At 42.1% G+C, this 25,405-nt stretch overlaps 1 protein-coding gene across 1 annotated transcript in view; it reads left to right on the top strand.

Moving 5' to 3' along the window:
- peli1b (pellino E3 ubiquitin protein ligase 1b) overlaps nt 1-15,863 on the top strand; it is a 46,950-nt gene extending 31,087 nt beyond the window's left edge. The window contains exons 3-7 of the mRNA XM_032553379.1: nt 2,399-2,528; nt 5,335-5,436; nt 6,747-6,944; nt 7,105-7,293; nt 12,006-15,863. Of these exons, the coding sequence (XP_032409270.1) occupies nt 2,399-2,528; nt 5,335-5,436; nt 6,747-6,944; nt 7,105-7,293; nt 12,006-12,584 (1,198 nt within the window). The 3' untranslated portion in view covers nt 12,585-15,863. The remainder of the gene's footprint in view (nt 1-2,398; nt 2,529-5,334; nt 5,437-6,746; nt 6,945-7,104; nt 7,294-12,005) is intronic.
- The last annotated feature ends 9,542 nt before the right edge of the window (nt 15,864-25,405 follow it).

Below are 25,405 nucleotides of genomic sequence, written 5' to 3'. Positions count from 1 at the left end.
CTCTTGGGTTACAGGGAAAGAACGTCCTAGCTCCAGCTCTTTCTGAGCACAAACAGCCTGCAGGTTCATATTCACAGGCTTGCACTAATTTCTTGTTAACCTTTGATCCCTCCACTTTTGGGAAAAGCTTGGATACATGTACACACACAGCTCTGCTTCCCTCAGGAGACTGCCTTTGAACCGCCTGCGGCCCTCCGAGCTCTGCAAGTAGTCTGCCGTGGCCTCTCTATGGATACGGGCTAAACTTCCCCATGGTTACGCTTGTGCCATGACAACTCTTCCCAAACGTTGCTCTCTCTCACCATGGTTACACACAAATCCTCACGGTGTTGTTTGAGTTTTAGTGCCTGGGCTCTCGCGGAGGAAACGTTTAGCCCCGTAGGCTGGGCGTCCTCACAACATGCCTGAGCTACCTTTACTGGACCCGACGCCAAGCGTGTGTGGGTGGAGTTGAGGTCTGATTGATCAAAGACCCATAGGACAAGTACTCTTGCATGAGAGCATTTTAACACATCCAAGTAGTACACTCAATGTCTGCTTAATACTTTTTGATGTAATTTTTTTTTTTCCCAAACTACATCTCATAGAAAGTTTTTGAGAAGTCCACAGTTATTAGTTTTCTATTATTTAAATTTGTTTTGGCTTACATTTGCGATTCATCATCTTTTTAGCTTCTGCCCCACAAAAAGAATCCAAGCACTACAGATGAGTCTAAATGATCAAGTAGGGTCGGACAAGAAAGCAATAACAATTCATATCGCGATAGACAAGTGATTAGTAACAATACGTCTGAGAAAATATTCATTAATTTCACTGAACTCCAATCCAGAACTGCACAGCATTCTGGGGGATGTAGGCGGACTTTGGCCGCCCAGCCTCTACCGGCAACCTGTTGATTAACTTGTGGTTACCTAGCAACAACCTGCTGAATAACTTGCGCAGCAGCAGTTTCATGTTTCTCCACCGTGCCTCATGAATTCTTAAAAGTAAAAAACGACGGAGCAAAAACTGTGGATAAAACCAGAAAGGCCACGTCACCAGTTTGGCAGCATTTAATACATTTAAAACAAAAAAACTAATAAATAATTATTCTCGACCGATATTAAACGCTTGCATCGTGATATGTTTTTCTGTCATATCTTCCAGCACTATGATGAAGTATAATAACACAAAGAACCTCAACCGCTGTTATAATAATATTTCTTATTAATTTTTGTATTAATTTCTGGTTGATTGATTTGAGACCCACTTTGGGTCCCCACATCTTGGGTTCCAGCAGTACTACCGTACATACAGAAAATCTATTTTCAGTTGCAAGTAAGCAAGATGGAAAAACAGTGTTTTGCCTGAAGCAGGTAGTGCTATGAGTGTAAAAGATTTGATGAGTTATAAATTGTTAAAGGTGCAACTGTTTAAAATGTGTTTTACTGTAGCAGTCGGTAGGTCAAATATTCAAAGCCTAATCCCACTTTGAATATTTGAGCTTACATTTCATGTTTGCCTTCTTGCACTTTCCTCTTACAGCCAGAAAATAATTCAACAAGCCGAATCGCAGGTGTTAAGATAAGACGCAAAGGACAAACTAAATCAAATAAACCATAGGTGCAAAGAGTGACATATGAAATCAGGAAGTAAATGAAAACTGATCATAATCTGCAGAACTAGAACTAAAGAAAACAAATGAACAAACATGGAAGAAAACTACTCAACAATGAGTTCAAAAATAACTTGTTTGAAGTGAAAAGTCCTTGTGCGTTTGTGTACTCTGAGCCTTCTCTCTGCAGTTCATCTGAATTGAGGGTCAAAATGAGGACAGAACCTCTTATTCTTCTGGATGTGTTAAACTACATGCAGCGTCTTCTGTAAAGCTTTGCTGCTCACGGGAACGGGAAGTTATATGCTGGTCAGAGCTGAAATTAAACACTTTTTTTTTTCTTTTTTTTTTTTGCAATAAAACATTCGGAAATTCAGAAACAGCCTGGAGTAGACGGTGACGAGGAATGGCTTCCGAAAGTTTTCATCCTGAAGTTAATAAGTGATAAACTCTCCCTGACTGTAGAGTCGGGGTGTAGCTGAGGGCCAGAGACTCGGCTCTGTTTATTCTGCTTTCCTCAGACAAATACCAGCCCAAATTACTCTCTCTCTCTGTTTATTTTCTCAGCCTTCCCGGTCTTGCATTTGGAGGACTTTGTTGTGTGTAATGACATTCTGCACTGTTGTTAAAATGCATGCATGGAAACTATAGGCACCCGTTTGTGGATGGGTCTGTGAGTGCGGCGAAATGCCTCAGGCGTTTTCCACTGTGACTGTTATTCCAGCGCATTATCCAGCTGCCTAGACAATAAACGCCCTGTTGTTTTGTGTGTTTACATTTGCGTTTATGCGTGTGTGCGTGTAGGTACAATGGTTCTCTGCCCAACGGGGACCGAGGTCGACGTAAAAGCCGCTTCGCACTTTACAAGAGGCCGAAGGCAAATGGGGTGAAGCCCAGCACAGTTCACGTCGCCTGCTCTCCACAGGCAGCCAAGGTGAAAACTCACTCACACACACACACACACACACACACACTTGAACAACTGATGTAATCTATGTACTCCTCTTCAGCTGCTTCAGGCCTTTCTACCTTCGACTAAAAATAAGTATTGTGATACAGTTAAAGTCAAAGTTATGTATTCCCCTGACAGACTGAGATATTTCCCAAGATTTCTGTTATAATTTCAGAACAGCTTTCTTCGTGTTTTCTCATGTTGAGCAGCTTCATGTTTTATTTTGAGGATGTATCTCCAGTCCTGAACAACCGATGGAAGGCCTCCTTGCCATCACCCTAATCTTTAGCTTTCTCCACAGATTCTCTGTGAGTCTGAATGGGCCAATCCAGAATGTTAATATTACTCCCAGTCAGAAGGAACTTGTTGGTAAAATTAAAACATCAATTAAAACCTAAAACTTTCTGGTGTCTGAATAATGTATCAGATTTTTGTGGCTGGTTTCTGATGTCTGAGGTTTGTCAGGTTTTGATCTGCCAATAACAATTTAAAGAATCGTCTCATTAAGCAATGTAACATATGAAATAGTAGCCACTACAAAATACGGCTTTACTGTTTTAGAAAGTAGGCAAAATGACATTTTAAATTGTCTTTGCTGTCTTATATTAGCGGTTAGTGAGGCTAGCATTACCAAAACAGCTGTCTCTCTCGCTAACACGTAGCTCTTATCTATGGTGCGTTCAGTGGTCAAAAGATAATTTTGTAAATTTCTAACTAATTGGTCACCAGTCAGGGTCAATCAAGCGGGATTTTTGGTGCATCTCTAATGATTTTTATACAGGGTTAGTATTGTTGGGGATCTTTTCCTGTTTTACTGATATTTTCATTGTTATCTTACATCTTTCATGTTTTTTCTGCCAATGGCCCCCACTCTTTTTGGCTCATTTTCTAAAGAAAAGAGATTTAAAAGTTGGTTTGAATCTCTTTGGAAGCTTTTCTTTGGTCTTCAGCTGCTTCTTTGCTCTCTCTCTGTCCATACACTGACCATGTCCGTCCAATTATGTAACTATCAGCCCAGCCAACAGGTTCTTCCATCGTTGAAGCAATCTGAAGAGATCTCTTGACCTGCCTCTTCCCAGCTCTCCTGCAGGGAGAAACTTTGGGGTGTACCTAAGATAGCCGTTAGATATTTACCCATTTGCCCCAAAGCCTCTTGAGCGCCTTTCAACACTGGCTGAGCATCTAAGTCACTGTTTCCTGTCCAGGACACAAACGGAGTGAGCTCACTTCTAAATCTGACAGTCCCCTCCTCGAATCGCCACCTTACCGTGGTGGAGGGGTTTGAGTGCCTCAAGGACCCCAGAAGCTATGTTGTCCGGGGCAGTTTTTGCCCCTGGTAGGGTCTCCCATGGCAAACTGGTTCTGGGTGAGAGGTCAGACTAAGTGCGATTCAGTGGATTTTTTTAAGGAGTACATGATTGAGGGATTCGGTTAACTATATCTGAGCAAGACCCAGGAGAAAGGCTTCTGGCTAGCACCTGGTAAGGAACCGCCCAGCCTCCTACGGCACAAAAAAAAGAGTAGAATATTAACTGAGCTACATTTGTCGATAAAACCATTGGTAATTTGATTCCAAGTTGAGTTCTAAGATGTCTAAATATGATCTTTTAGCCATAAAAAGCTTCTAAAACTCAACAGATAAACAAGTGCTCTATTGACAGGAGACCAGCGTCTAAGAAAATAACCTGCTTTAACTGGCTGTTTGTTTCAAGAAGTTGACAAAGATGCAATTTGTTGCCAGTTCTATAATCTATATAAGAAATGCCACAGATAACTGCTTGACAGAAGAAACTAGGATTTTAGCTCCATCAAGGTTAATCCCAAATAAATAAATGCTGAAATTCCCCCCCCCCCCCCCCCCCCCCCCCCCCCCCCAGTTTAATCTGCTGCAGATACAGTAGATTTATAGCCTTGACATTTCTCGTTTTGTTTGCCATCTGTCCAATTTCTTTGTTCTTCAGCACCGACTTTCATCGCCAGGTGCTGCGTTCGAAATGTGTGGGCAGGGAAGTTCAAAGAAAAACTTTGGAAGACCTTCAGAAAGCCTGAAGACCATTTTAAGAGGAAGAAAGAGTGGCTCGCTGGAGAGAGAGGACAGCTTAAAACTGTTTTTTGTTTTAAGCTGTCAAAAACACACAAAGTTCTCTGGAGCCGGACTCTCCACCACATGTTTGCTTTGCGATTTTAAAAGACAGGAACACAGAGAAGCTCACTGTGACAGCAAATACAGGCCGGTAGAAGAAGGGCGTTTTAACGCGGTGTTAAACTGGAACACGGTGAAGCTTTTATAAGGGAAATAAGTGAGCGGTTCAGTGGAAGGTAACGGAGCGTTTTCCTGCAAAATCCTGGGAAGCAAATGTTTCCATCATCGGAAATCCTCCGAATCTGTTAAATGGTCAGAGAAAGGTAATAAATGAGGGACGTCTTTCAGGGTTTTTTTTATTTTTTATTTTTATTTCATGGTTTAACATCTGTAAGCAGTGTGCTGACTGTGGACACACTTCTACGCTCTCACTTCAGCAAAACTACAGGCTTGTTGTGTGCAGTACCTCAAAGAATCTGGAAGAGTCATTGACCTCTTTAGTCGTGTGGGTGGTCTAGGGTTTGCTCCAGTTCGTGACGGCACTTCTGACATCTGTTGTTCTCTGGAAACTGAGCTCTTTTTCTATCAAACCATGTTCGAGTCTTCTAATGAGTTATTGTGACAGCATCTGCAGTTAGTTTTGTCTTCTTCTCTCCATTCTCTGCCTCTGTTGTCATCCACCATCCCTTCCTTGTGTCCCATCAGGCCATAAGCAACAAAGACCAGCACAGCATCTCTTACACTCTGTCCCGAGCCCAGACGGTGGTGGTGGAGTACACTCATGACAGCAATACTGATATGTTCCAGGTAAAACAGCCCAGATTTTATCACTGATCCTGGAGTTTTACAGCCAATTTACAACCTTTATTTATTTTTTTGTTTGTTTTTTTTCCCCCACCTCTATGCTTCATTTACTCGCAGCAGTTAATTGGGACCTATATAACAAAGCTGGTTTGTGCAGAGGTTTTCAAACACGATGTTAAAGATCGAGATGAGATAACGTTTACGTCATAAAGAGCCGTGGAGTCTAAAAGCAAAGTTCAGTCAGACCTGTCCAGCTAGAGGTAGGAAATGGTGGCCATGCTAATTAGCCTTAGTATTCACGACGGTGGAGAGATAGTGCAGCCTAACAGAGAGCAAGGCTACAGCTCCTCCTCCTCATTTTCCAGCTTTATTGGAGCTAAATTTAGATAGGTTGTTCTATTGAAGAAATTCTAACTTTGTTAATGTGTTCAAGACAACACTTGTCTTACTTTCTTGTCAAAAACGTGAATTTCTAAAATTTGGTCTAAAACTTGAAATTAGACGTGAAATTGCGGTTCCTTAAGTTACCAGTAAGACGTGGTAGATTTTGTGTTTACAGCAGCTATTTAGCAGGAGTGAGGCTAAAAACGGTTCCTTGGATTGTAAAGGCTGCTGACCCCTAGATTAGCCGATCGCCAATTAGGGCATCTGGGCTGAAAATCCTCTACTTTGGCTGCAAGTAGAGCTTTTTGTCCATTTCGGTTGTTAATCATTCTTGACCTTCGAAGTGGCAGAAAACAGGTCAACTGGATAAACTCTGTACCTGTCACGTGTCTTCACAGACTTTTGTCCCTCAAGAATGTGAAAAAATGGAGCAAAGTGACAAAATAGGATAACAATGAAATTAGTTTTGGTTTTTTTTCATTTTTCTGAGCAACGGCAAACACAGCAACCCATTTTTAAAAGGTGATCATTATTGATGTGAAACATGCTAAACCTATTCAGACTTGGAGGGGGTGGGGTATAAAATATATTCACAGCATTTTCTAAAATTACCCTACTCTTTGCTTGGGTAGCAATAACACCGTGAGAGTCTGTTGCCATGTTATTTTGGTACAGTGATGATGCAGGTCGCTGTCAACAAAGTGCCTGTTAGCACAGCACAAAGTCCAGGTTATCCTGCTCTTAGAAAAGCAACAAAATCAAACTAATTATATGCCATTTTCTTTGTACTTTCCTAAAACGCCAGCTCATTTTTACCTCTACAAACATTGTGGTTTTCTTACGCCCTTTCTCAGCTTCTCCAAAGCTAGATGAAAAGCTGAACACATTTGCCTCACAGATGTACTCAGTTTCTTTCTACCCGTCGCCAGATCGGCCGATCGACAGAGAGTCCGATAGACTTCGTGGTGACGGACACAGTGGCCGGCAGCCAGAGCAACTCGGACACTCAGTCGGTCCAGAGCACCATCTCCCGCTTCGCGTGCCGCATCATGTGCCAGCGCGCGCCGCCTTACACAGCTCGCATCTACGCCGCGGGCTTCGACTCCTCAAAGAACATATTCCTAGGGGTAAGCGCCGTCTCATCTTCACACGCAAGTCAGAAAAACACAACGCGGCTCCATGCATTAAACCTTCTTAGATCTTTCTTTAAATAGCTCCTCCCCGGTGTGAAAATGTGGCGTTTCAGGCTGGATAACGAATGATTTTCTACATCAATTTTCACATCAGGAGAAAGCGGCGAAGTGGAAGACGTCCGACGGACAGATGGACGGGTTGACCACCAACGGCGTCCTGGTGATGCATCCTCGCAGCGGCTTTATGCAGGACTCCAAACCGGGAGTGTGGAGGGAGATCTCAGTCTGTGGGAACGTCTTCACCCTGCGAGAAACCCGCTCAGCACAGCAGCGGGGCAAAATGGTGAGATCATTCACAGAAACTTAGCGCGGCCGTGATAGAAAGTACTTTTCTGTCTTTGGTCTCTTCGTGTTTCCGTTGTTAGAAAGTTTTCAGCTTTAAACTGTTGCCTGCAGTGGCGTAAAATATTGCTGGCTCATTTGCAGAAAATTCAGATTAACCCAGAAAAAGCCCTTACACTTTGCTTATCGCACACTTATGCCTGACCGTGCCCTGTCCAACCTTTACACCATCAGAAGGTTATCTGGATGCCATCTCCCAAGCAACAGTCTGCCAGACAAAACTGTGAGTAACACGATCTTGCAAGGGATCGTCCAGCTATCTCTGAGCCAATCACAGCCTCTCACCTTCACAGCCATGACTCACTTATCTGACTACACTCAAGACGCCGGTGGTCTTAATTAGGTTGTTTCATTCCCTCCTCTACAATATCAACTTATTAATGTCTAGCTTGTCTCCCACCAGTTCTCAAATTAACAGCTCCCCCATCTCTAACTACATCCACCGCTCCTTGTTTCAATTGTTCTCAGACTACAGGCACAGTTTTTTGTAAAACTGTGCCCTTTTTTGGTTTTTTTTTTTTTTTGTGATTCTGAATGTTATTGATGAAAAAAATATGTATGTATTTTTATTTTATCTTCCATTGTCTGTATCGCAAAAACATTACTGCATCATCTGCATATCGGAACTTTCATATCCGCCGTGTCGGACAAATGCACAATAAAATGCGTTTCCATTGCAGATGTCTATACTTCGTCTACTGTATATGTATAACAATAGTAAAAAATAACAATGTAGAAAAATAATAATAATTACAATTTCACACTAGCGGTCTTTCCATTAAATAATAAGCGCAATTAAAATCACATTTGAATAAGTTTGTTCACACAATCATGAAATATTCCTCATATTCCACCTCCGACTACTTCCTGTCCTCTTCTTCTTTGTGGTTTGCGCCAGTGGCCACATCCTGTTGTTGATCACGTGACTCAGGTGGTGCGAATAAAATAAACCAATTTCAACACAGCCGAAAAACCAACTCATCCTAGCATCAAAACTGTTTTTTATCCAAAATACTAGTTGGTTAATAATTGCTGTGTTCCCATGAAGTGTGTTTATTTTCAAAATGTCAAATTGCGTAACTATATGGTCAAGGGAAACACCTGGTAAATGATCTGCTTTGGTCTAATTTGATCAAATGTGTGAGAAGGGGGAAAAGCTGAGGTTTACATAGATGACACATCTGGGCATTCAGACTGACTGGGGAAGTTTTTCAATCTGCTGTTGTTTCGATGTGGTTCTTAGGAAAGGCGTGACCTTCTGTTCCATGAGTTGGGTCATTTTCAACAGCAGAAACTTAAAAGTCTTTCTGTACAAATGCCTATGTGTATGCAATGAAGACTGGATGCTCTTCCCTGGCCTACATGAGAGCCATAGCGACCTCAACACAAACACCTGGAAGTGCTTCCTCATCTTATCTCTCTCTCCCTTCATTTTTTCCACCTCCTTTTTCCGTTTTTCCCCTCCTCATGTACTCCGGTTATCCAAACATTTGATTTCCCGCTCCGTCTGATCTCACAAATCCTGACTTGAGTTGTCCCTCAACATTGAGTTCATCTAGACATGTCCAGCAGCTGTCCGCTTCACCATCCAGCAGCATGGATTTCAGCTTCCTCGTGTCATCTTCCCTCCAGCTGTCACTTTTCCTGCTCCTCTGACAGGCCCACATGCGTCTGTAGTCTTAGGGACGGCTTTGTTACACTGCCACCTGCTGCGCTCACAGCGGTACTGCAGAAATAACAAATCTGACACCTTTTTAAAACCAAAGCTCGCTAGCTTTTGATTCTAAGAAACAAGATTTTCTTCTACAGGCTGAAAATGATATCATAAAATACTGATTATTTCTGATTTCTGTTTAAATCTCACTAAGAGTGTATAGTTAAATGACAAATGAGGGGAAAAAAATATTTTTGAGGATTATCAGAAGAGAATATACACTGCCTGGCCAAAAAAAAAGTCGCCACCTGGATTTAACTAAGCAAATAGGTACAAGCCTCCTATTGGATAAGTACTGCATAGGCGATTATCTTTCAGCTGGCAACAAGTTATTTAACCCCAGCTGATGCAATGAGTAACTCCTCATTTCTTAAACAACCATGGCAAAAGACACATCCTGTGGTCGTGGAAAAGACGTTAGTCTGTTTAAGAAGGGTCAAATCATTGGCATGCATCAAGCAGAGAAAACATCTAAGGAGATTGCAGAAACTACTAGAATTGGGTTAAGAACTGTCCAACGCATCATTAAAAACTGGAAGGATGGTGGGGAACCATCGTCTTCCAGTAAGATATGTGGTCGGAAAAAAATCCTGAATGATAGTGATCGGCGATTACTTAAACGTTTGGTCAAATCAAATCAAAGAAAAACAACAGCAGAACTCAGGAGTATTTTTAATTGTGAACGCAAAAGCATTTCCACACGCACAATGCGAAGGGAACTCAAGGGGTTGGGATTGAACAGCTGTGTAGCCGTAAGAAAACCTCTAATCAGTAAGGCTAACCAGAAAAAAAGGCTTCAGTTTGCTAGAGAGCATAAAGATTGGACTCTGGAGGAATGGAAGAGGGTCATGTGGTCTGATGAGTCCAGATTTACCCTGTTCCAGAGTGATGGGCGCATCAGGGTAAGAAGAGAGGCAGGTGAAGTGATGCCATCATGCCTAGTGCCTACTGTACAAGCCTGTGGGGGCAGTGCTATGATCTGGGGTTGCTGCAGTTGGTCAGGTCTAGGTTCAGCAACATTGTGTGCCCAAAGAATGAGGTCAGCTGACTACCTGAATATACTGAATGACCAGGTTATTCCATCAATGGATTTTGTCTTCCCAAATGGAACGGGCATATTCCAAGATGACAATGCCAGGATTCATCGGGCTCACATTGTGAAAGAGTGGTTCAGGGAGCATGAGACATCTTTTTCACACATGGATTGGCCACCACAGAGTCCAGACCTTAACCCCATTGAGAATCTTTGGGATGTGCTGGAGAAGGCTTTGCGCAGTGGTCAGACTCTCCCATCATCAATACAAGATCTTGGTGAAAGATTAATGCAACACTGGATGGAAATAAATCTTGTGACACTGCAGAAGCTTATTGAAACAATGCCACAGCGAATGCGGGCTGTAATCAAAGCTAAAGGCGGTCCAACAAAATATTAGAGAGTGTGACCATTTTTTGGTGGCGACTTTTTTTTTGGCCAGGCAGTGTAGTAGAAAAGTCTATTTCAGTAAATTAACTCCAATTAAGAAAGACATTTATTTGGATTCATTACACATAGAGTAAATCAAGTGTTTAGATTTGGGTTTTCAGCTAGATTAAAGCTGAAAAGCCAAAATCCAACTTCTCAGAATATTGGAATATTTTGTAAGACCAAAACACAGGAGAGATATTAGATATTAGCTAATCATTATGGCCTACGTAATGATTGGACACACGGGTGAGTAGACATTTATACACAATAGGGCACATCACAAAAACCTGGCTGTTCAGAATTGTGCACTCCTGATGACAGACGAGATTTTATTTTGACTCAAAATGAAACACCATTAAAGCCGTATCTGGACTCCTTTGAAGAACCGAGTCTACGTAGGATGGGTCCGGCTACATAGACTCGTAGCCGGACTCAGTCACAAAGTGAGCGGCTGTAAATTCAGACAAACCCGGCTGAATTGACGGATGCAGCTGCTGAATTCGGACATGGCATAAATGTCCGGCAGATGTTGTCTGCGGACTTTCAGCGAACACTGGCTTGGGCGTTGGCTGGACGTTTGCTAGATATGGTGATGTACACACTCCAAGTGTCCCCACTTAGTGTGCTTTGGTATATATCAAGCTCACTAATGGAAAGTTGAGGCGAAGAGAAACATCGCGATTAAAAATACAAGAGAACTGCTTTTCTCGATAGCGTTGGAAACCAAAGCCCGATCAAGTGTTTAAGGGAGATTTAAAAGTTATGGACTGCAGCTCAAGTCAGATCGTCAAGACTGACCACATGCAGATGGGTAACAACTGACTCATTTAATACCACTCCAGAACCAGAGACTGTGTAAAGAAAAATGTTTCTTGGGGTAAGAAGAAAACAAAGAATTGACTTTTACTCTGCAAGTCCTATTTTTAGGCTTAAGTACATTTTGTTTGGCAGTCGAGGTCCCAGAGGAGGAAGAATGGTAAAATCCCAGCTGCATGTGATCCAAGTGGGAAATTTCCAGTCTTCAACGATTTGGGGAGGCATGCCAACTGCTGGTGTTGGTTTTTAAACTTAGTTTCTGATAAATATGAGCCAATCAAACATAACAACTTTACCGGGACGCACATCAGACAATCATCATGTGTCAGTCGGCTCTATCTTCACCTTTCTGGAGGTCCGATGTTGTGTTTCAAGTTGAAACAGGATGATCTCTGTGAACAGGGCACAGAAAAGGTGACGTTGCTCCCTCTCCGTTCATTTCCTATGGTACTTCGATGAGACGACATATCTTTATCGACCCCCAGCCAAGGGGAAATTCATGCATGTGAAATTTCGAGCTCGTACATGAAGATGAGCGCTCATAGGCAACTTAAGAAAACTAAAAAATTTTCAACTGCAGTTGCTCTAGTGTTTCTTGTGTTGGGTTCACCCCTCATGTGTCGAGCCCAGTATGACCTGCTGTCATGTTGTGTTCCAGGTGGAGACCGAGACCCAGGAGCTCGTCGACGGCTCGCTCATCGACCTCTGCGGCGCCGCCCTGCTGTGGCGCACGGCCGAAGGCCTCTCCCGCACCCCCACCCTCAAACACCTTGAGGCGCTGCGGCAGGAGATCAACGCGGCCCGCCCGCAGTGCCCCGTGGGATTCAACACGCTGGCCTTCCCCTCCATGCGCCGCAAAGACACGCCCGACGAGAAGCAGCCCTGGGTCTACCTGCAGTGCGGCCACGTGCACGGCTACCACAACTGGGGGAACCACCGTGAGGAGAGGGAGGGACGGGAGGGCCGGCTGCGGGAGTGCCCCATGTGCCGGGCGAAGGGCCCTTACGTGCCGCTGTGGCTGGGCTGCGAGGCGGGCTTCTACGTCGATGCCGCTCCGCCCACACACACCTTCAGCCCCTGCGGACACGTCTGCTCGGAGAAAACGGCGACCTTCTGGAGCCAGATCCCGCTCCCGCACGGCACCCACACCTTCCACGCCGCCTGTCCTTTCTGCGCCCAGCAGCTGAGCGGTGAGCAGGGCTACATCAGACTCATCTTCCAGGGACCCCTCGACTAGCAGCGGGGGAAACTCCTCAGCATGCTTCGGAGGATCCAGATGGGGCGAAAGTTCCCTACTGATGTTTTTCTCTCTGGACCTTTTTGCCTCTGTCTCCTTTTTAAGTGACCTTTGTATTGCTTTTTTCATGAATGACAAACAGATTTCTATATTTTCATGAAACCAGAGACACAAAAAAAACAACAAAGAACACTGCTGGGTAAACTTTGTTTCACGGGGAGAACTTTCAACAGTATTTATCTGACGTACTGACACGCCGTTAGCGGTTTTTATTCATGTATTTGTTGCAATACACGTGTACATCTCTCAGAACCTATTTAAAGAAATGTGTTTATTTATGACCCAGGTTGTTGCTTCAACCTTTATCCCTCATCCATAAGTAATTTTCCTTGAAAATCCAGCGTATTTGTTAATCAGACATGAAGTTTTGGGCTTGTTCCAAGAGTTTCGTTTCCCCTCTCTCCCTCTCTGTCTGTCCATATTCACCTGTCGAAGCCATTCAATGTATTTACACACCTTGTGTCCTGATGTTCGCTCTCATCGGTTACCTTCTCAGACGTTTCACTTTCAGAGCAATAGAAACCTCCTCAAGTGTTAAACGGAGGCATGTTTTTTGATGCCTGCTCGGCCGCCGCCCTCCCTTTAACGAGTGACTCCGTCCCGATCACCTGTTAGCCATAAAATAACAACAACAAGAAGGAAAAAAAAACGCAATTTTGTAGCGGTGGACTCGCACTCTAAGCTTGAACTGTTGTTTGTTTTTATTTTTATTTTAAACATAGAGGACCTCCCAGACAGAAACTCGTGGTACTAATGTTTAACAGATGTGGATAGCGTCTTGATTCATTCTGCACGGCTGCTGTGACGTCAGTGAAGGTCTGTGTCAGATACCGACCAGGAAAGTCAGAAACCGCTAGGATCTCAAATTGCTTCTTGGTGCCTCCAAGAGTAACAGTGCCCTCTGCTGGTGGCTTTTGAAACACACACACACACACACAGGGCCCTAATATGGGGCTTGTCTTTGTATTGAAGCAAACTGAGGCAATTTATAGTCATTTTCTCCTACATTTGGTTCAGAGACGCACCAATCAGACTCATGTTGGTTGATAGCGAGTCTGATCTGCCTATTTGACAAGCTGTATTTTTAGAAGAAAAAAAAAAAAAGTACCACATATTGTTTGATTGCGGCCAACAGAGAATTACCAGCTTGTTCCTACATATGCATTAAAGTGCAGTGTTTAGCGGACTGATTGTAAACTGAAAATGTGCATCAAGTTCTTCTTTGTAGCTGTTACGTCTATAGACTAAAATGGCTTCTTCATTTTAAAACACTTTGGAAAAAGAGGAAAAGTCATTTTTCACTGTCTGAACTACTGATCACCGATCAGAACTGATCAGAGAAAAATCTTCCAATTCCAATCTCTGGCTAATTGATCGGCGCATTTCTGCTTTGATTGAATAATCACAGCACAGAGGATCTGACTCGTCCGATACGTGCGTTGATTTTTTTTTCCCCAGGTCTTTGTGACAATTTGTGCTTTTCAGATATCGTCTTCATGTGATTTTCTATAATGCACAGGCTATCAGGGCTGCCTGTTCTTTTCTTTTCACTAAAACGGTTCTCGTAGCGCTTAATGAGAACAACAATGCATTTTTATTTTTCTAGATCAAGACGATATGAGATACTCCACATATAACATGATTTAGTAAAAACAAAAACAAAAAACAACAGTATTATGGAATTTTCCCCAAATTTTTACAAAACAAATTATTTTTTTATATATATACCACAAAAGCAAACATTATTCATACTGCTGATGAAATATCGATTTGTACGTCAATGTACAGTATTATGTATTTCTTTCTTATTTAATGTCTAATACTTAGACTTAAACGAGAATGAAGAATAAACACAAGTAAATACAGTAACCATTTTTTTTATGTTTGCTGCATAGACAGTTAGACTGCATTATTCTTTATATAGTAACATGAACATGAATAGAAAGATTGATATTAGTTTAATTTGTCAAGCTGGTTGCTTTTGGAAACTAGCCTGAAGACTGCTGCTTCACAGACATGCTGTTTCCTGTTTGCCAGTTCTACTTTTTAAACGTCCCTAAGATGGGTGGCGCTTTTTTAGATTAACCCTCCGGTGGTTTTAAGCGCGAGGCTCAGGAAAAACGGGGCTAATGTGACAGTCAGACAGCAGGGAGGCAGGGGGTTGTCCCGTCAGACCGTCAGTTCCCGAAACCACACACAAAGACACATAGCGAACCACGCACAGAGTAAAAAACTCGTGGCGTCCAAATGACCCCCCATCTCTTAAGACCGCAGGAGGATTTTGACACCATGACTATTTTTTGTGCAAACGTCTGACTTTCCTTCTTATAAGCAAAGAAGAAATGTGATAGCTTTCCTCCAGCCAGCAGACTGACACTTTCTCAAGCAAATCATTAAAAGACGTTACGTTATCGGAATGAGTTGGTGAAATTTTTTTTAACCCTAACTTGCTGTACCTTAATAAAATTCCTACTGCTCACCAGAAACTTTCTAGTTGAACTATGCATCCACCCTCTTCTCCGCTACTAGAGAAAGTGGGAATAGATTTAACTAAGGCAGTCCTGATGTCACTTTTTCTTTAAAAAAATAAATAAAAGCACAGATTCTCCCAAACTCCTACTGCCTCGCACGCGTTGGTGCGGCCTACATTAGCGAGACACTGAAGCTGTAGACAAAACCGAAGCGTCTCTTCCAACCTGCGCCCCTTCAGGGTCCTCGCGAAGCCCGAACCCTCGCAGGTAATCGGTCGTTCTGTGTTTGTATGCAAGAAAGAGAGAGACTGTAATTTAACGGGTTGATTGTGTGTGTGTTCAGTTTCTGTCCACGCTGTAGCTCTCCTCCTCGTATCCTCAGACCGCCACACACTAACTCACCTCAGGGAGAAACCGATGACCCGTGTACGCGCTTGCACACCCTATGCTACAGCCATCTGAGGATACGTCACCTTACAAAAAAAAAAGAAAGAAAAAAAGACGAAGCTTCTGTCCTCTCCTTCGCTCAAGTCTTGTTTGGTCTCGTTTAATGGACTCTGTGTGAACAAAGGGCTTCCCTCTGTCTCTCTGCTGTTCTCTCAGCCATGTTTTGACTCAGACACCAGTTCCTCCCTCCATCCTTTACTCACCTCTCCTCCTGTCCTTGTGCGTGTAAAAGGCGAAATCAAAGAATGTTTCCAGCAAACACGTTTTTGTATCGACTTTAAACAATAAAGTGTAAAAGTGACATTTAGTTGTGCCGAGTTTCACTTGGACGCTGCCCACCGACGGGGGGGAATTAGTTCTACTTCTGTGTCAGATTATGTTCCACCACTTGGTGATATTTTTCAGATTGATTTATAATGAATGGAGCTGATGATTCAGCCATAAGGAGAGAGACTGAACAAAAAATAGCATCCATGGAATATTTATAAGACCAAAAACACAACAAAGGTCTATTTCATGTGTCCCAAAAATTCTCTCTAGAGAGATGGAAAAAAAAAGAAAAAGCAGAACTTTATGTGATCACATTGAGTAAAACTAACAGAATTTCAGAGTAAATAAAAGGTTTATCATGCAAATATGACGGTGGCCATAGTGACGCTTTCCAGCTGCTTCTAGACTTTGCTTCATGACCTAAAGCTTTGTAGACTTGGGTTATCTAGCAGCGCATTGGCAAGGCGCACTATAAGGCGCACCTTCAATGAATGGCCTATTTTAAAACTTTTTTCATATACAAGGCTCACTGCATTATAAGGCGCATAGAATAGACGCTACAGTAGAGGCTGGGGTTACGTTATGCATCCATTAGATGGAACTGAACTAAAGGGAATGTCAACAAAATAGTCAGATAGGTTCAGTCAAACTTTATTAATAGATTACAAACCAGCGTTCTGAAAACTCCGTTCATTCCCAAAATGAATAAACAGCTGTTTTATTATTTTCCCCGAGGTAAAGTAAGTGACGTGGTATTTTCGTGACACAGTTTATCTTTTAACAACAGCAAGGTGTAACATATAGTGGAGGGGAACTTTTCCTCGATTCAATAAACACGTAAAAAACAGTCTGATACTGTTACAGTAAATCAAACGTTAGTGCAATCACAATATATATCCACTTCCGCACCATTGATTGTTCATGTTAAATTCTCTCGCTGCTGCTCTATTCCCGTGTTCTACTGCGTGACTGATCACCTTGAGCTTAAACTCTGCGTCGTAAGCGTGTCTCTTAATAGGAGCCATTTTGGGGTCTTTACACAAAACCCAGCGTGCACCGCGTGCTTCTCCTTCTACGGGGGAAAATGAAGTCGGCGGCTGCTTACCGTAGTTGCGAGACTTGTTGTGGTTCAATATTGGTCCATATATAAGGCGCACCGGATTATAAGGCGCACTCTCGGCTTTTGAGAAAATTGAAGGTTTTTAGGTGCGCCTTATAGTGCAGAAAATACGGTAACACGACAAGAATTACGACTACCCAATATGCAACTTTATCAGGAAGCTTTTATACGCGCACAAATAACATCACTTATGTTAAACAACCATAATATCCGATCTGGGCGAACTTGGAAGGTGAAGTAAATGCTCCATTTAAAGCTTTTGATTATCTATCCCAAAATCCAAATGATGGAGTAAAATCCAATCCAATCACACTAAAAACGTTTGGCAGCATTTACTGTATGTATCGTGCAGATTTAGTTGTTTGTAAAGAAGTTTTTTGTGAAATGCCAGTTTTCCATAACATCTACAATGTTGTTGTGAAAGATGACAGGTTACTGTCAAATGTCTTTTTTTAGAGGAAAATCTTTTTTCAAATTGACTAAATTTTACTCTGGAAATTTTCCTGTGTAAGAACACGCAAAAAAAAAAAAAAAAAAAAAAAATACACCTGTTCTTTTTCCTATTCTTTTATTTGGATTACTGTGTAACTTTGCCATTAAAATGATCAATACACCAGTCCCTTGTCTGTTCTGATTAGATCTGTTGCTGGCAGAGATGGTCATCCCTCTAGTGTCCGTGTTGATCCAAAAGCTCCAGAGTGGAGAATCGACATGTTTACCACTTCAACTAAACACACAGACCGAACTAGACCCCACATCCTGTTTGAAGGTTGTGATTATGATCTTTATTTGAATTTCCAACGAGAAGCTGCACTTAAAGACACAGACTCAGTAAGGAGGAACGAGCGCCAACAAAAATCACCAGTAATTTCTCAACAATTATTTGACCAATGCTGCCCTCTGCTGGCAGACAGTTGCCATCACATTTTTTAAAAAATGGCTTTATTGCTACAATTAGAACAAAATGCGTTCGTGTTCTCATAAACAACGCAATAAACCCAGAAGCAATAAAAATCTACAAAATTATTTAAAAATGATATTTTTATAAGTTAAAGATTTGCTGTATTGCTGAAGCAGTGTTGGAGCTTTGTGCCATCTGACTGCGCCTATAAAATGTATTCATTCCCTTGATGTTCTATTCATTGCCTTTACAAATCCGTCCTGATCAACAAAATTCAGCTAATTTGACTATTGTTTTTAACTAAGAAATATTTTAATAAATGTCCAAATGACATGTAACATAAAACAAGTGATTGCACAAGTATCCAGCCCTTCAAGTCTGTATTTAGATGCACTTTTAGCTACAATCACAGCATGCAGTTATCCAGAATGAATATGTCTCAGTCACATCTGGAGACTGCAATGTAATCCCATTCTGCTGAAGTCCTGCTAAAAGTTTTCTATGGGATTGAGGGCTTTGACAAACCCTTACCCTAACCCCAGAACATCTTTGTTTCGACAAAACTGTTTCAATTTCTATGTAGTTTCACCTGGGTTATTGTCTTGCTGGAAAATAAGAGCTGTACTTGTCTCTATCTTTTCTCCATGTACATTTTTTTTGGTCATTTTGTAGAACTCAGACTATATAGCGGTACTCAGGAAACCTCTACTCTACACGCTGAAGTATGTTTGAAACAGATTGGCTTTAATGTTAGGCTAGTTAGCCCACAGAGGAAAAAAAGGCGCGTGTATTGACCTTGTGAAGAAACACTCACAAAGTGAACCGTAAAACAAGTAAAAAACTTAGCCATCAGGCTAATTGCTGTTAGCAAATCAAGCTTAAATGAATTCACTCAGAACATTTATGTGCTTTTAATGTTTGCGGTGATTCATTGTGACTCTAAGCTGCAAATGAACAGTTTGTTTCTCGTCACCGAAGCCATATTGAATTTTTCCGTAAGTAGGAAAGAAATAAAAATACATCGTAATTTGGACTTTTTCTGAGTTATTATCGCGGGGATAATAATTCATCTGACAGTTTTGATTGTGTCTCTGTTATGCTGGTTGTCTGAATGGTTTAAAGGGCCGTTTTCATGTTCGGTTCCATCTCAACCTTAACAGACATAAACATGCAGTGAATAAATCGACTTTCAATCAGTTTTTTGCACCAAAGACGTAATAATAATAATAAACATGTTTTATTATTATAAAACACGACAAACCAATGGGAATCTCATCTGTCCGTGTATCAATCAACTCCAAACCATTTCTTTGTTCTGTCACAATTATCGATTTATTCCATTTTGATCATCATACTCCAAACTTTGCAAGGACTGACCGCCCCGCTCACCGCTTCCTCATACACACAAAGCCAGCAGGCCAGTGACCTTCCCATTCATACTTGGTGACGTCACGCCCACATCGACACACCCACCACCCAGGTGTCAAAGTCGCTGCTACTGTCATATCAATAATTACTTATTTCATTCATATGGCTCTTACAGAGCCTCAGTGAAAACGTGTTTATTATTATTAACTCTGCTGCAAAAAACTGATTGAAAGTCGATTTATTCACTGCTTGTTTATTTCTGTTAAGGTTGAGATGGAACTGAACATGAAAACGGCCCTTTAAACCATTCAGACTACGAACACAACAGAGACACAATCAAAACTGTCAGATGACTTAATAACTCAGAAATAGTCCAAATTAGGATGTATTTTTATTTCTTTCCTACTTATGGAAAGTTTCTGTTTATATCATAGGTTTGAGGTGCCTTTCTATCCTAAAGAAAAAGATATAAAACTTCAGATATTTCACAAAGAGATATTAACATTCATGGAAAAACCTGATGATAACCTTATATTAAAGCAGAAAGTACGGCGGCCACCGTAAGAAAGGCTTACAGTATTCAATTATGCCGCATTAACTGATCAGTACAGTACTGCGAGGGAACGTAAAAGAACATTTCTTTCCCCATGTCCCCCAGAGGGCTCCATAAAAATCACCTCTGTGGGAGTTAAATCAACACTGGGCTTTTTGCTGTGCACAGTGTTTCGTTGGGCTTCCTGCATTTGGGGACAAATCAGGCCAAGTGGACTTTTGTCAGGGTTTTCTTTTATTTTTTTATGGACTTTTCAAGTGAGATATACTCTCATTGTTTAGGGTACTGCTGTGATGTCATGAGCACAAAGATCATGACATAGTGATGTCATAGTGAGAGGCTTTGACTCCGTCAAAGTCCCGGTCACAGTCATTGTGTTCCAAGAGTTCCAAGGTAAGGTTACATTCTGTGAGTAGGAGACATAAAGCGATTGCTATCCAAAAACAAGAAGGAAATGAAACGTTCATCGCAAGATTCGCGGACCAAGGGCAGGTCGGATCAATTAACTGAGAATGATCCACGGTCCCATAAGAAAGCCCTGAAAAATGATAGTGGAAGAGCTAGAGAGACAACGCGGCCTTCCATACTGGAAGAGATCAAGCGAAGAGAAAGTTCTGTGTCCAGAGAGAAAATTCAAAGTATTGAGAAAAACTTACAGACACAACTGGAAAATGTTTGTAAGCAAAAGAAGGAATTTAAACAGTTAGAGGCTAAACATTTTAAACTTTCTAGCAATCATAAAGGGATTTTGACTAAACTTCAGGAAAGTGAAACTAGAATTCAGGAACTTGAAAGTCAGGTAAAATACACGGAACGATGTCTTGCAGAGAAGACATATGCTCTCAGGACTGAAACCACACGGGGGTACCATCTGGATGATACAGTAGAAACACTGAAGGGGTTCAAAGAACGAGCGGTGGCCGCAGAAAAACAGGTGAAGGAGCTTACAGATGAAAACCAAAGAGTGAAAAAACAGCTAGACATGTCTAACCAGAAAGCAACCACATTTAGAAAAGAATCAGAGACCCTTAAAGTCGAGCTTAAAAAGGAGTTAGATCTTATGAGAACGAAATTGAAAACGATTGGCAATCTTAAGCTCGATTTGGATGCAAAGCAAAAGGCAATCGATGCTCTAAAAGAAGAGATTCAGAAACAACACAAAGTTACCCAAGAAATAGAACTTGAGGCGAAAAGAAATCGACAGAATGAAGAATCATCACTGAAGCGGGTCAAGTACATGGATGAAGAAAATTTGAGTTTAAGAAAAGAAGTCAGGTCACTACACAAGTCTTTGTACGATTTTGAGATGAAGTTGTCAAAACAAGATTTGCAGTACCAAAACCTCCAGGAGAAATTTGAAAATGCACACACAGAAAGAGCAATCCTGCAGAAAAAAAACCACAAACTGGACATTTCTACAGCGAGTCTTGAGAGAAAGGTTGTTGAAACCCAGACACTCCTGGAAAAGTCCCAGCAAGAGAATCAGTTTCTTAAGAATCAAGTGGAGCAGATGAAGATAAGGATGGCTGAAACGATTCAGATCGCCAAGGAAAGTAAAATAAAATTGGAAAAAGACCTCCAGCGTACACAAGAGGATTTTATGAAACTGAACATGCAGAGAGAAGACGCTGTGACAAAAAACAGAAGAGCCACAGAAGCACTTCACTCTAACGAGAGAAAAATTGGAATACAGGCTGATTTAATTCGCGAACAGGATTGTAAGATTATAGAGCTAACTAAGGAAGTTCTGCGACACCATGAGAATGCTCAGAAATTTAAAATGGTTAGAGCAACTTATTCTAAGGTGCAAAGGTTAGGGCTAGATGAAGAGAGAGGAGATATTATACTTCTCCCAGACACCGACAAGAAAACAGAAAAACTAAAAAGGTATCGAATTGAGAACCGCAGATTGTCCAAAAAACTGGAAGAGAAAGAGACAGAAATTAAGGATCTCAAGCTTGAGGAGCAGAAGCTGCATCATGTGGTGAAGAATCTCAAATCTAAGTTAGACTATCTGCCAGAAGATGCATTGCATGAAGTGCATGTGAGTCAGACCAAATTTAAAGCTCTCAGAAGACAGATAAAAGCCCAAGAAGCAGAGATTAGTGCATATGTAGCAAGAATAAAACTGCAAAATGCCACCAACGAAGAGTTGAAGAATAAACTTAAAGACATCTCATTATCAAAGAAAAACAGATTTCCACCCATTGAGTCAAAAAATATCGAACTGAAATCTGAGGACTCAGACCCAAAGTCTATGAAGAAACCCCGAAAAATTGTTTATCTACCGCCTCTTCAAATCAGTTCATTTGGAAGAGCAAAAATGTAAAAGGATGTGGTTGTTTATGTTTGACTGCCTCTGGGCTATCACAATGACGTCATTGAGCACGTCATTGTCTCACGTGGGCAATGACAGCGAGACCTGGAGGGGCATGGTTGGGAGGAACGGTCCCCCCGATCTGAACTCGAGCGGTGTTCTGTTGCTGGACTTCTGTGCTCGTCACGGATTGTCCATAACGAACACCATGTTCAGGCATAAGGGTGTCCATATGTGCACTTGGCACCAGGACACCCTAGGCCGCAGTTCGATGATAGACTTTGTCGTCGTTTCTGCGGCCGCATGTCTTGGACACTCGGGTGAAGAGAGGTACGGAGCTGTCCACTGACCACTATCTGGTGGTGAGTTGGCTCCGGTGGAGGGGGAGGATGCCGGTCAGACCTGGCAGGCCCAAACGTGTTGTGAGGGTCTGCTGGGAACGTCTGGCGGAATCCCCTGTGAGGCGGAGCTTTAACTCCCATCTCCGGCAGAACTTCGAAGACGTCCCGGGGGAGGTGGGGGACATCGAGTCTGAGTGGACCGTGTTCCATGCCTCCAGGCGGCAGAATACTTTGAAGACCTCCTCAATCCCACCAACATGCCTTCCATTAAGGAAGCTGAGCCTGGGGACTCTGGGTTGGGCTCTCCAATCTCTAGGGACAAGGTCGCCGAGGTGGTTAAAAAGCTCCTCAGTGGCATGGCCCTGGGGGTGGATGAGATCCGCCCAGAGTTCCTTAAGGTTTTGGATGTTGTAGGGTTGTGTTGGCTGACGCGACTCTGCAATATCGCATGGACATCGGCGGCAGTTCCTTTGGATTGGCAGATTGGGGTGGTGGTCCCCCTGTTCAAAAAGGGGGACCAGAGGGTGTGCTCCAATTATATGGGGCCATGGTCTTGAGCCGGAAAAAGGTAGAGTGCCTTCTCCGGGTCGGGGGGTTGTCCTGCCCCAAGTGGAGGAGTTCACTTGGGGCAGTGAACTCCGGGATCTTGTTCACGAATGAGGAAAGAAGGGAACAGGAGATCGACAGGCGGATCGGCGCAGCATCTATCGTGAGGCGGGCTGGATGGATGGATGCCTCTGATTGGTTGTTTCTAGATAGCACTGGGAGAAGGAAGAGGAAATAAAATTTTCCCATATTATCTCTCATGCCATAATTTCGCAACATAATGATAGTTTCAACAAATATGTTAAAAAATGCCAAGCTAACACTGTGGACTGGCTGCAGAGCAGAAAGGAGGCTGTTTTTTATAATCATTTTATTATGAATGTTTGAATTTTTGTCAGTAGTAAAAATATTGATAATTGTAAAAAGAGCAAAGACACAGAGAAATCCTAGATTCCCTGGAATGATGCTAACTAGCTTGTAAATGAACAAAGTGTCGCTCACCTGTTTTTTTTACTGGGACAGAGGTCAAAGGTTATGTTGGGATTGGAGCTGCTGCTGACTGACTCGCCTGTTGTTAATGTGGTAAAAGGTACAGGGACAAGTTAAATATGCGAATATCTTGGAATTTCTTTTCCTTCGTTCATTAAATGCCTGTGAAATGGAGGCAAACAACAGTCTGTAGCTAAGCTAACTATGCTAAATGATTGATAGTCTCACAGAGTCTACCCACCACTCTTGGAAAAAAACTGTGCTACAAATTGACTCTCATGTCTTTTTCTCTCTCTTTTTGTTGAAAACCTGACTTTATTATTTTTCTAGGCAGCATAGTAACTGCCACAGTCGTTCTGGGGCCTCATGCATGTGCGGTGCCATATTTTATGCACAAGTCGGCATGTATAAAAATTAATTGGTTTGATGCTTCTTGGTCTAAATAACAATGAATGAATAACAAACAACATAACATGCAGACAAAATAAAGAAAATAAAAATAAACGAATGTGAAAACTTCACTCGAATGTAAATAGTACTTTACCTCAGTTTTTGTCTCATAAAGGTGCAACGCATTGGTCCGTGCATTGAAGCGCATGAAATGCATCTATGGGGTCATTTCATTCTCACTAAAAAAAGTAAACGGGGTTGGATCAACAGATTAACTCCAGACAGGTTTGATTACTTTAAGGTGATCAAGGTGTGTACTGTACTGTAACAATCATTTAAACGCTATTGTTGATGTGAAGTTTGTCAAAGTTTGCTCATTTATTCTTTCAGTATATTTTATTTAGTCAACAAGTTATTTTTCTCCTGGCATTTATTGCAGTTTAAGTTATTCTATGCAGCTCTTGACTTTGTAGTTACCATAGCCACCAGTGACCGTCAGCTCACCCCTCTGCCCCTTTGCTGCTGGCAGGTAGTGGGATCAGCTCTGTGTTTCTCTGTTTAATTGTTCTGTTTCTCTGTAGTTAGTATACATTTATTGCAGAAGTAGCTGGACTGATGTAAACCGCCAACTTGACTGTTCAGTATGCTCCCATTTTTTTTTAAATTAAAATGAACATTTCAGTTGCCAATTGTGTGATAGTCTTTGAATTTTTAATACATTAATTGTGGCATCATTTCTTCTTTTTATATTTTACAAAGAATCAAGAAAATTATGGACAACCCTGAGCATCCTCTTCATGAGACTGTCACAGAAAAACAGTGTCTTCAGTCAGAGGCTCCTTCAGTTTCGCTGTGGAACAGACGGCTACAAGAAATCCCGCCCTCGCCATCTACTCCTTAAAGAATCTTGAAAGATTTAAATTAGAAAAGCATTTATTTTTCCATTTGGGATCAATGACGTATGCTTGCGTTTTAATATGTATTGTTGTAACGTCTCTAAGTGTCCACGCGGGGGCAGAGTGACTCCAATTAACTCAACTCAGTCAGGGGAGAGAAACTACAGCGTGTTTTAATGGTCAAGCCGGAGAGGGCAAAAAAAAAAAAAAAAAGTCAATGAATCTTTCACTTAATTTAGCAGGAAGTTTTTTATAGGTGCATATGCATTTGCGCATTTTTGGTTGTATTTTGTGCACCTCGTTGCCCTCTCATGCATGCTGTGGCGTCTAAACATTTACTTAAAAGGTGGTGGGGAGGGGGTGAGGGACTCCCCACTTTGCGTCACATTCAGACTTCTCCTGACGCTCATTTACTCCAACCACCTCCAGCCTGCTGACAATACCGAAAACAAACCCAAAGAGCGCGTCCGCCTAATCGGCTGAAGGCTCGGGGAAGATCTGTCCGATGATTAGCCCTCTCCGACAGACGGGGATTAAAGCTGCTGGCCTCTAATTATTATAAAGCATTCGTCAGCACATTTCTCCACCCATTTCAGGGGCCGGCAGTAAAGCGGAGGCGGGGAGTGTGGATGTCCTGTTAGGTGCCTGGAGC

The sequence above is a fragment of the Xiphophorus hellerii genome, chromosome 22 (genome assembly GCF_003331165.1).
Source record: "Xiphophorus hellerii strain 12219 chromosome 22, Xiphophorus_hellerii-4.1, whole genome shotgun sequence".
Classification (NCBI taxonomy): Eukaryota; Metazoa; Chordata; class Actinopteri; order Cyprinodontiformes; family Poeciliidae; genus Xiphophorus; species Xiphophorus hellerii.
The sequence above is the reverse complement of the archived record's forward strand: the minus strand, read 5'-3'. Positions and strand labels throughout refer to the sequence as shown.